This window comes from Hemitrygon akajei, chromosome 2 (genome assembly GCF_048418815.1).
Source record: "Hemitrygon akajei chromosome 2, sHemAka1.3, whole genome shotgun sequence".
Classification (NCBI taxonomy): domain Eukaryota; kingdom Metazoa; phylum Chordata; class Chondrichthyes; order Myliobatiformes; family Dasyatidae; genus Hemitrygon; species Hemitrygon akajei.
Genome location: NC_133125.1, coordinates 180,071,253 through 180,083,354, shown reverse-complemented (window position 1 = coordinate 180,083,354; position 12,102 = coordinate 180,071,253). Strand labels below are relative to the sequence as shown.

The following is a 12,102-nucleotide window of genomic DNA, read 5'->3' as shown; positions in this document are numbered from 1 at the left end:
CGGAGCCGCGCTGCCCGAGTCTCCCCCCGATCCCCGGGGCCGCGCTGCCCGAGTCTCCCCCCGATCCCCGGGGCCGCGCTGCCCGAGTCTCCCCACGGTCCCGGGGCCGCGCTGCCCGAGTCTCCCCCCGATCCCCGGGGCCGCGCTGCCCGAGTCTCCCCACGGTCCCGGGGCCGCGCTGCCCGAGTCTCCCCCCGATCCCCGGGGCCGCGCTGCCCGAGTCTTCCCCCGATCCCCGGGGCCGCGCTGCCCGAGTCTCCCCCCCCCCCCCCCGATCCCGGGGCCGCGCTGCCCGAGTCTCCCCCCGATCCCCGGGGCCGCGCTACCCGAGTCTCCCCCCGATCCCCGGGGCCGCGCTGCCCGAGTCTCCCCCCCCCCCCCGATCCCGGGGACGCGCTGCCCGAGTCTCCCCCCCCCCCCCGGTCCCGGGGCCGCGCTGCCCGAGTCTCCCCCCCCCCCCCCGATCCCCGGGGCCGCGCTGCCCGAGTCTCCCCCCCCGATCCCTGGGGCCGCGCTGCCCGAGTCTCCCCCCGATCCCCGGGGCCGCGCTGCCCGAGTCTCCCCCCGATCCCCGGGGCCGCGCTGCCCGAGTCTCCCCCCGATCCCCAGGGCCGCGCTGCCCGAGTCTCCCCCCGATCCCCGGGGACTCTCTAATTCTCTGCTTCTCCCCCCAGTCTCTGTCACCCTGGATGTGGAAACGGCGAATCCGTGGCTCGAGGTGTCTGAGGATCGGAAGAGTGTGAGATGTACCGGGACCCGGAGGGATCTCCCTGACACCGGGAAGAGGTTCACAAACTGGCTTTGTGTGCTGGGATCGGAGGGATTCACATCGGGGAGACATTACTGGGAGGTGGAGGTGACGGGGAATCGGTGGTGGTTTCTGGGAGTCGCCGCAGAGTCTGTGGAGAGGAAGGGAGGGGTCACATGGAGTCCGGAGACCGGATTCTGGAGAATCGCGCGGAAAGATGACGTGATGTGGGTTTTCACCTCCCCTGTGTCCCGTCTCCCTGCCGGTCCCATCCCCGGGAGGGTGGGAGTTTATCTCCGTTACGAGTCCGGGACAGTTTCATTTTACAACGCGGAGACCAAGTCCCATCTCCACACCTTCACTGGGAATAAATTCACGGAGAAACTTTATCCTTTCTTCGGGTTTGGATATGAAAACGAGTGGCTGAGAATCTGTTCCGGTTCCGCTCCGGGTCTGTAAACGGGTCGGGTCCGGGACCGGCGTCAGGAGCAAGTAAGTGTAAATATAAATGTGCGGAGAGTGAAATAAACACGATGTGAGAATTATCGATCCATTAATTTTAACTCGTTCACCGCATCCGTCAACGGAACAGAAACACTGCGGATTCAGCAGCAGCCGCGGGCGGCGGGTCCTGAGCTCCCCGGCTTCCCCCGGGTGCTAAAGTCCACCGGGACTGACAGGGTAACTGGGGCAAATGGTGGTGGTGCTGACTGGAAGAGGGAGTCAGAGTGAATCTTGGAAAGACGGGACATGTAGTGGTGATAACACACAAAACGCCGGAGACTCCCAGCACGTCAGGTAACATCTCAACAACAGTTCTATCACTTTGGATACTGTTGTGGGGGATGGCCTGGCAGAGGAAAGTCACCGCGTAGGGTCTCTGGCACTGAGTCTGCCTCTGTGACTCTGCAGGGAAACCGGGAGAAGAGCTGTGCTGTGTGATAGGGGGTTCATCAGTTAGGGGAACATAAAGGAGGTTCTGTGGGCGAGAACAAGATCCCCGGATGGTATGTTGCCTCCCTGGTGCCAGGGTCCAGGACATCTCACATCGAGTTGTCAGTGTATTGTTGTCAGATGTCGTGATCCACGTAGGTACCAATGATATGGGTATGACAAGTGACAGGTCCTGAACAGGGAACTCTGGGAGTTCGGTGCCAATTTAAAGGGCAGGACCTTCAGGTCTGTGATCTCAGGATTGCTACCTGTCACATGCTAGGTGAGGCCAGAACGAGGAAGATTATAACACGTAACTAAGGCATTTGTGTTGGGGGGGGGGGGTGGCATTAAATTTTTAGATCATTGGTCTCTCTTCCAGGGGAGGTGGGATCTGTACAGCAGGGACTGTTTGCACCTGAACTGGAAGGGGATTCATATGCTTGTGGGAAAGTTTGTTAATGCTGCATGGTGGGGTTTAAACTAGAGTTGCAGGGGGATGGGAACCAGAGTGCCAGAACAGTTAGTGGAGAAGTTGTTGAGATAGAGGTTGGTAAGACCTCAGACCGAGTCAGGAATCAGAAGGTTGAGCATGGTGTAACTGGTATCTGAGCTGTGTAAATATCAATAAATGACGTGCCGTAGGAAAGGGGAATGAGCTCAGGGCATGGATCAACACCTGGAATTATGATATTGTAGCGTACTGGGAGGGGCGTGGTCGACTGCTGCTGTGAAATAAGAAAGGTCTTACCACATTAATGGGATTATATTACAGACCAGCCAACCATCCTGGGGATTTAGAGGAACAAATTTGTAAAGAGATCACAGACTGTAGCAACAAACATAAGATTGTTATAGTTAGTGGTTTTAACTTTCTACATATTGACTGGGAATCCCACATATTGACTGGGTACCAGAAGATTGGAGGTTATCCAATGTTGTTCCATTGTATAAAAACGCTCCAAACAAAAACCAGGAAATTATTGACCTCAGTTGTGGGATGGTTATTGGAAGGTATTCTAAGGGATCAGATATATAAATTTGGACAGACATGACTGATTAAGGATAGTCAGCATATCTTTGTGCATTGGTAGAGCATGTCTAACCGATCTTATAAAGTTTTTCAATGTTGTTACCAGGAAAGTGGATGAAGGCAAGGCAGTGGATGTTGACTACATGGACTTTAACAAGGCTTTTGACAAGGTCCAGCATGAGAGGTTGGTCAAGAAGGTTCATTCGCTCGGTGTTCAAGATGAGGTAGTAAACTGGATTAGTCATTGGCTTTGTGGGAGAAGCCTGAGAGTGGTAGTAGATGGTTGCCACTCTGACTGGAGACCAGTGTCTTGTGGTGTGCCACAGGGATTGGTCCCTTGATATTCGTCATCTATATCAATGATCTGGATGATAACATGGTCACTGGATCAACAAATTTGTGGATGTTGCCAGGTCTGCCAGCACGTGGTCCATGGGACCCGATTTCAACATTTGAGAGAAATTTGGATGGTAGATGAAAGGTGGCTCTGGTCCTTCTGCAGGTCGATTGGAGTCGGCAGTTTAAATGCTTTTTGCATGGACTAGATGGGCTGAAGGGCCTGTTTCTGTGCTGGACTTCTCTGTGACTATCTGTGGAGGGAGATGGACAGTTCACGTCTCAGCTCGAGGCCCTTCACCTGGACTGAAAGGAAGAGGGGAGACAGTCAGCATAGAAAGTTGAAGGAAGGGTGGAGTAAACACTGGCAGCTGATCCAGAAGAGGGAGGGGTGGAGGTGGGAGAGACAAAAATGATGACATCTGGGAGGAGAGGGAGATGGAGCCTGGAATAAAGGGAGGGAGGTGGGCAGGAGAGGTTGAGGGAGGAGGAGAAAGAGATCGGATGATGGTGGCTGGTGCATCCTCACCACCCAGGCAGTGCCCTGTTGTGGCTGTTGCCATCAGGGAGAAGGTCCACATGCCTCAGGACTCACACCACCAGGTTCAAGAACAGTTACTACCCCTTAAGCTCTTCCTCTAACTTACGAGACAAGTCGAGCCGGGATCACAACCAGTTTTCACATGGAATCAGTTTTTCTATTTTGGATATGTTTTATCCCCCGGAAATGCAGGGAAAATTACAGCCAATCCACAGGGAGAGAAACGGAGTTTGCATTCCACATCGATGACATCTTGTGGAATTCATTCAAACGCTGCCTGACCCTCTGTGGTTTTCAAGTATTTCCTGTTCATTTTTAGTTTATCGACCCTCTGATTCAAACAAACTAAAAAATAATCATTTGTTACAGGAAAGATACTGGCATTCATAGAGGAATGGCTGAGTCAGGAGGGAGTAAGTGGGAATGAAGGGGCTTTTTCTGGTTGGCTGCCAGTGTCTAGCGGTGTTCCCCAGGGACGCTACTTTTCACATTGTTTGTCAATGATTTAGATCATGGAAGTGTGGCAAAGTTTGCAGATGACAGAAAGATAGGTGGAGCAGTAAGTAGTGCTGAGGAAACAATGCGATTGCAGCAGGACTTAGACACATTGGAAGAATGGGCAAGAAAGTGGCAGATGGAATACAGTGTTGGAAAATGCACGATAATGCATTTACGTAAAAGGAAAACTGGCCTGGACTATTATCTAAATGAAGAGATGGTTCAGATATCAGAGCTGCAGAGAGGGTTAAGAGTCCCGTGCAAGACTCCCAGAAGGATAATTCAGTGGCTGAGTCTATGGTAAAGAAGGCAAATGCAATGATGGCATTTATTTAAAAGGAAATAGAATATACAAGTAAGGAGATAATGCTAAGCCTTTAAAAGACACTAGTCAAGCCACACTTAGAGTATTGTCACAATGTTGGGCCCCATAACTCAGAAAGGTCGTGTTGTCATTGGAGAGTCGAGAGGAGGTTCACAAGGATGATTCTGGGAATGAAGGGGTTAACATGTGAGGAGCGTTTAGCAGCTTTGGGCCTGTTCTCACTGGAATTTAAAAGAGTGCGGGAGGATCTCATTGAAACCGACTGAATGTTGAAAGGTCCAGATGGGGTGAATGTAGAGAGGATGTTTACTCTGGTGGGGGTACAGTAACCAGAACTAGAGGGCACAGCCTCAAAATTGAGGAACGAGCTTTGAGAACAAAGATAAGGAGGATTTCTTTTTTAGCCAGAGAGTAGTGAATCTAGAATCTTCTGCCACAGAATATGTGGAGGCCCAATCTGTGGGTAAATTTACGGCGGAAGTTGATAGTTTCCTGATCCGTCAGGGCATGAAAGGATATGGCGAGAAGGCAGGTGTATGGGGTGGAGTGGGGTCCAGAATCGGCCATGGCAGAGCAGTCTCGATGGGCTGAATGGCCTATTTCTACTCCTCTGTCTTATGGTCTATCTGACACAAGAGATTCTGCGGATGCTGGAAATCCCGAGCAACACAAGCAAAATGCCGGAGGAACTCAGCGGGTCAGGCAGCACTAATGGAGGGGAATAAACAGTTGATGTTTCGCGCTGAGAACCTTCATCAGGACAAGAAGGAAAGCAGCAGAAGCCAGGATTAGACGGGGAGGATAAGGAGTACAAAGGGTTTGTGATCGGTGAGGCCAGGTGAGTGGGTGGGGAAGGGAGCATGAAGGAAGAAGCTGGGAGGTGACAGGTGGAAAAGGTAAAGAGGTGAAGAGAATCTGATGTTGAGGGGATGGACCCCAGAATAAAGGGGAGGATGAGGGTTCCAGAGGGAGGTGATAGGTGGGGAGAGGAGAAGGGGTGGCAGTGGAACCTAAATGGGGAATGATAAAAGAGAGGGGGAAGGGGGATAAATTACTGGACATTGGAAAAATGGATTTTCATTCGGTCAGGTAGTAGCTACCCAGACAGTGTGTTACGTGTTTCTCCTCCGACCTGAGTGTGTCCTCATCGTTGCAGTAGGGGAAGCCATGGACTGACATATCGGAATGGGAATGGGAAGTGGAATTGAAATGGATGGCCACTGGAGTCCCACCTTTTGTGGCGGGTGGAGAGAAGGCGCCGGATGATATGGTCTCCCATTCTATGCCGGATCTCACCGATGGATAAGGGAGTCGCAAAGAGAGCGATCCCAGTGATATTAAAGATACGAGAGGAAGTCTTTTCCACAGAGAGTGGTTGGTGTGTGGAATGCACTGCCTGAGTCAGTGGTGGAGGCAGATACACTGGTGAAGTTTAAGAGACTACTAGACAGGTATATGGAGGAATTTAAGGTGGGGGGTTATATGGAGGCAGGGTTTGAGGGTCGGCACAACATTGTGGGCCAAAGGGCCTGTAATGTGCTGTACTATTCTGTTCTATTCCAGTGGAAAGCTGAGGAAAAGATTCCTACAGAAAATTGGAAAATTAGTCAGCTACATCATGGGTACTAGCCTTCGTAGTATCCAAGACATCTTCAAGCAGCGCTGCCTCAGAAATGCGGCCTCCATTATCAAAAGTAACCATCAGCCAGGACACACCCTCTTCTCGGTTTTACAAGCCTGAATGCTCACACTCAGCGATTCAGCAACAGCTTTTTCCCATCTGCCATACTTCCTCTAATTCATTGATTTATTTTTTTCTTTTCTTTTCAAATCTTTCTGTTATTATTCAAAAATAATACAGGTACATCAAAGTAACAACACTTACAATGACTCAAAAAAAAGAAATTATCTTAAAGATTGAAAATTTTTGTGTATATAAAATAACCCTACTAAGCAAGAAAGGTGAGAAAAAAACCCATTTGGGGTACAACCCCGGAGCCATGCATCATACAGAAAGCTTCTAAAAATAAACAATAAAAATAAAAATAAACCGCCAACAAGAAAAAAGATATATCAAAAAAAATTTACACTTAGATCGTGGAGGAAATCTAATCAGTTAACTGAAATAATAATAGTGAGCAAATGAGCCCCATCTCAAAATCAAATAAAGGTTCAAAGGTTCGACTTCTAATTTTCTCCAAACTAAGACACTGCATCACTTGAGAGAACCATTGTGACAAAGTAAGAGCTGATATATCCTTCCACTTCAACAAAATGGCCCTCCTAGCTATCAATGTAACAAATTCAATAACATGTTGGTCAGACACAGAAATACCATGGATATTTTGAAGAATTATTCCAAAAAGCACAGTCAATTTATTAGACTGTAAGTCGAGTGCTTTAGAAATCGTTGAAAAGACTGACTTCCAAAACTGTTCTAATATAGAACATGACCAGAACATATGTGTCAGTGTAGCTATCTCAGTTTTACATCTATCACAATACTTGTCAACAGTGGGAAATATTTTAGAAAGTCTCTCCTTCGTCAAATGGTAACAATGTACAATTTTAAATTGAATCAGTGAATGACTAGCACAGATCGAAGAAGAGTTAACCAGCTTCAGAATCTGCGTCCAATCCTCCCATATAAAAGTCAAATTGAGTTCCTTCTCCCAATCCTGTTTAATCTTAAGTAAAGGACGCTTATCCCATTGTAACAATAAATTATAAATTCTTTCACTAGAACCTTTCACCGAAGGGTTCATATTCATAATAGTATCTAACAAGTCCGTTTCCAATATGTAAAGAAAATTACTTAAATATTTCTGTAAAAGATGTCTAACTTGAAGATATTGTAAAAAGTGTGAATATGAGAGAGAATATTTATTGACCAATTGTTCAAAATACATCAATCTGCCTTCTTTAAATAAATCCAAAAAAGAATTAATACCTTTATTTTTCCAAAGTAAAAAACTTGGATTGCTCAGGGAAGGTTTAAAGAAGTAATTACGATAAATGATACTATAAAGTTTAAATTTTTTCAGATTAAAAAAATTGTGGAACTGGAGCCAAATTTGTAAAGAGTACTTAACCACAGGATAAAGATTTAAATCAGCAACTTTAGCTAATTGTATAGGTAGAGCAACTCCTAATAACGAAGTTAAATAAAACTCACAGCTCTCAGTTCCAGGTCTACCCAAATTGGTCGGTCATTCCTATCACCCCAATATAACCAAAAGGACATATATCGCAAATTAACAACCCAATAATACATGCTTAGATTAGGCAAAGCGAGACCTCCATCCTTTTTCAACTTTTGTAAATGACATTTACTCATTCTTGGTCTTTTATTATCCCAAATAAAAGATAGAATAATATAATCAATCGGATCAAAAACCTCTTAGTCAAAAAAAAGGAATATTCTGAAATAAATATAGAAATTTTGGTAAAATCATCATTTTAACTACATGAATATGACCAACAAGTGAAAATGTAAGTGGGCTCCATCTACTAAATGAGTACTTCATAGAGTCCACTAAAGGAGGAAAATTGGCTTTATAAAGATCCTTATATTTTTTATTAATTATGACACCTAAATATCTAAAAGAATCCATAACTTTGAAAGAAATATTATCATATATAGAGACAGATTCATTTAAAGGAAGCAACCAAAGGAGTTGAATGACTTCAGACCTGTTGCCTTGACGTCGCACATGATGAAGACCATGGAGCGGCTGATAATACAGAATCTGAGGCCACAAACCAGGCACGCCCGGGATCCGCTTCAGTTTGCATATAAGGAGAAGGTGGGAGTGGAGGATGCTATCACGTATTTGCTGCACAAATCACTCTCTCACCTAGATGGGGTCAGTTGTGCTGTGAGGATTACATTCCTTGACTTCTCTAGTGCCTTTAACACCATCCAGCCCAAGATCTTAAAGCACAAACTAACGGAGATGGGAGTAGACTCTCACATGGTGGATTGGATAGTGGACTACTTGACAGATAGACCTCAGTATGTGCGGTTGGGAGACTGTAGGTCTGACACGGTGGTCAGCAGCACAGGAGCGCCACAGGGAACCGTACTCTCTCCGGTCCTGTTCACCCTGTACACATCAGACTTCCAATATAACTCGGAGTCCTGCCATGTGCAGAAGTTCGCTGATGACACGGCCATAGTGGGGTGTGTCAGGAATGGACAGGAGGAGGAGTATAGGAAACTGATACAGGACTTTGTGATATGGTGCAACTCAAACTACCTGCGTCTCAATATCACCAAGACCAAGGAGATGGTGGTGGACTTTAGGAGATCTAGGCCTCATATGGAGCCAGTGATCATTAATGGAGAATGTGTGGAGCAAGTTAAGACCTACAAGTATCTGGGAGTACAGTTAGATGAGAAGCTAGACTGGACTGCCAACACAGATGCATTGTGCAGGAAGGCACAGAGTCGACTGTACTTCCTTAGAAGGTTGGCGTCATTCAATGTCTGCAGTGAGATGCTGAAGATGTTCTATAGGTCAGTTGTTGAGAGCGCCCTCTTCTTTGTGGTGGCGTGTTGGGGAGGAAGCATTAAGAAGAAGGACGCCTCACGTCTTAATAAGCTGGTAAGGAAGGCGGGCTCTGTCGTGGGCAAAGTACTGGAGAGTTTAACATCGGTAGCTGAGTGAAGGGCGCTGAGTAGGCTACGGTCAATTATGGAAAACCCTGAACATCCTCTACATAGCACCATCCAGAGACAGAGAAGCAGTTTCAGCGACAGGTTATTATCGATGCAATGCTCCTCAGACAGGATGAAGAGGTCAATACTCCCCAATGCCATTAGGCTTTACAATTCAACTGCCAGGACTTAAGAACTTTTTTTTTTTAAAGCTATTATTAATGCTTTTTGAGTTAGTGATTTAGATGCATATCATATTATTACTGAGTTAAGTATGTATGTAATTAGTTTTTGCTACAACAAGTGTATGGGACATTGGGAAAAAATGTTGAATTTCCCCATGGGGATGAATAAAGTATCTATCTATCTATCTATCTATCTATCTATCTATCTATCTATCTATCTATCTATCTATCTATCTATCTATCTATCTATCAATTCACTTTTACTAATTCAGAAGTAATTCATTTTTGGCTTCATGAAGAGCAATAGCAAGCAGTTCTTTTATTAAATTAAATAACAAAGGACTTAATGGGTAACCTTGTCTTGTCCCCCGTGATAGATGAAAAAAAGACCTACAGTTATCAGTGACAACAGTAGCAACAGGAACTTTATATATCATTTTAATCCAATTGTTAAAATTAATACCAAAACCAAATTAATACCAAAACCAAATTTTTCTAAAACATTAAATAAATATTTCCATTTGACTCAATCAAATGCTTTTTCAGCATCCAAAGATACAACGCATTGTGGAGTTTTAGAATAGGGTGAATATATAATGTTAAAATAGTCTAAGAACATTTGAAAAAGAGTAACAACCCTTTATAAAGCCTGTTTGATCTTTAAAAATGATATTACCCAAAATACTCTCACCCGATTGGCAATTTTCTTTGAGAGAATCTTTACATCAACATTCAATAATGAAATAGGTCTGTATGAGGCACAATCAGTGGGATCTTTATCCTTTTTGAGAATTAAACAAATAGAAGCCTCATAAAAAGTAGAGGGTAAATCACTTTTCACAAAAGAATCTTTAAACATCTCCAAAATATATGAAGAAAGCAGTTTTCCAAATTTTTTATAAAATTCTACGGGATAACCATGGAGTCCTGGGGCCTTACCAAATTGCATTGAAAAAATAGCTTTATGAATTTCGGATTCAGTAATTTGGGCATCAAGAGTTTTTTGATCCTCAGCAGAAATTTTAGGAAAAGCAATCTTTCGTAAAAAAGCATTCATTTCAGAAGAATCTACTGAAGATTGAGATTTATAAAGTTCAGTATAAAAATCTTGAAAAATCTTATTGATTTCTTCATATTCCCGAGTCAAGGTACCATCCTTTCTACGAATTTTCAAAGTTTGCCTTTTGGCTCCAGCCGATTTTAATTCAAATGCTAGTAGTTTATTATTTTTATCTTCAAACATATAAATTTGGCTCTTTAGCTTAAGTAGATAACCTTCAATTGGATGAGTTAATAATAGGTTATATTGTGATTGAAATTCCACCCTTTTTAAAAATAAGTCAATATTAGGGGAAGTCGCATAAATATTTATCTAAATCTTTAATTTGTTTTGAAACTTTGTCTAATTCTGCTTTTGTCTGTTTTTAAAAATTTAGTTGAATAAGAAATAATCTGACCACGTAAAAATGCTTTGAATGTATCCCATATAATTAATTTGGACATACCTCCTATATCATTAAAAAGAAAAAAATCTTTTATGTGGCTTTCAATAAAACTGATAAAATCAGAGTTTTGCAATAAAGTCTGAGACATGCGCCATGGTGGACGGGCAAGAATGACATCATCAAACTCAAAGGCGCATGATCAGATACAGCAATAGCGTCAGATTCACGGTTTTTAACATTAGGCGAAAGGCGGGGATCAAGTATAATATAATCAATCCTCGAATATTTTTTATAGACATGCGAAAAAAAGGAATATTCTCTGTTATCAGGGTGTAAATGCCTCCATAATTCGATATGCAGAACGATTTGGAAGTCGCTGTGATGCACCGTCAATAACTCTCGGAGACGTGAGACGAGGTATAGGCTTTTATTGGCTGGAAGAAAGAACAAGCAGCAAGTTGCCACCACACAACATCCTGGAGACTGAGACCGGGGCTGTGCCTCCAATCGCCTTTATACCGGGGTCTGTGGGAGGAGCCACGGTCCATGGGAGGAGCCACAGGAGCAGTCAGCAGGGGGCGTGTCCAGACAGGTATATGTAATTCACCACACGCTGATTAGTTGAGCTCTTGTCAATCATAGGATTTCAACAACAGTTAAAATCTCCACCCATTATCAACATATATTCATTTAAATCCAGCAATAAAGCAAATACTTTTTTTTAAAAAAAGGATCATCATATCTTCTGCAATTTCTGCACTGTCCTCAGGGAAATCTCCTGGACCTGATGGGTTCCCTGTGGAATTTTATAAATCATTCTCCTCACTTCTTTCTCCTCAGTTACTTTCAGTATTAACTGACTGGTTTAACTACGGCAAATTGCCACCCTCTTTCAATGAGGCATCTATTATTCTTCTTTTAAAAAAGGGCAAAGACCCAACAGAGTGTTCCTCGTACAGGCCGATCTCTCTGCTCAATGTTGATGTAAAGATCTTAGCTAAATTGTTGGCTCATAGATTAGAAACCGTTATTCCCTCCATTATCTCTGATGACCAAACAGGCTTTATTAAAAACAGTCTCCCTTTTTTTAACATTCGGCGTCTATTTAATATTTTATACTCAGTTCCAACTGGGACTCCTGAATGTGTTATCTCCCTTGATGCGGAGAAAGCATTTGATCGTATAGTGTGGAACTACCTTTTTGCAGTCTTAGAAAAATTTGACCTCGGCCAAAGTTTCATCTCTTGGATCCAATTGCTATACCTGTGTCCTACTGCTTCTGTTCTAACTAACTTTCAGAAATCCCAAGTATTCAATCTCAAACGTGGCACCCGTCAGGGATGCCCCTTAAGTCCCTTTCTCTTTGATTTGGCTATAGAACCTCTGGCGATAGCATTT

General features: G+C 44.2%; 1 protein-coding gene across 1 annotated transcript in view; it reads left to right on the top strand.

Moving 5' to 3' along the window:
• LOC140718910 (zinc-binding protein A33-like) overlaps positions 1-1,520 on the top strand; it is a 34,517-nt gene extending 32,997 nt beyond the window's left edge. The window contains exon 6 of the mRNA XM_073033210.1: positions 675-1,520. Within this exon, the coding sequence (XP_072889311.1) occupies positions 675-1,207 (533 nt within the window). The 3' untranslated portion in view covers positions 1,208-1,520. The remainder of the gene's footprint in view (positions 1-674) is intronic.
• The last annotated feature ends 10,582 nt before the right edge of the window (positions 1,521-12,102 follow it).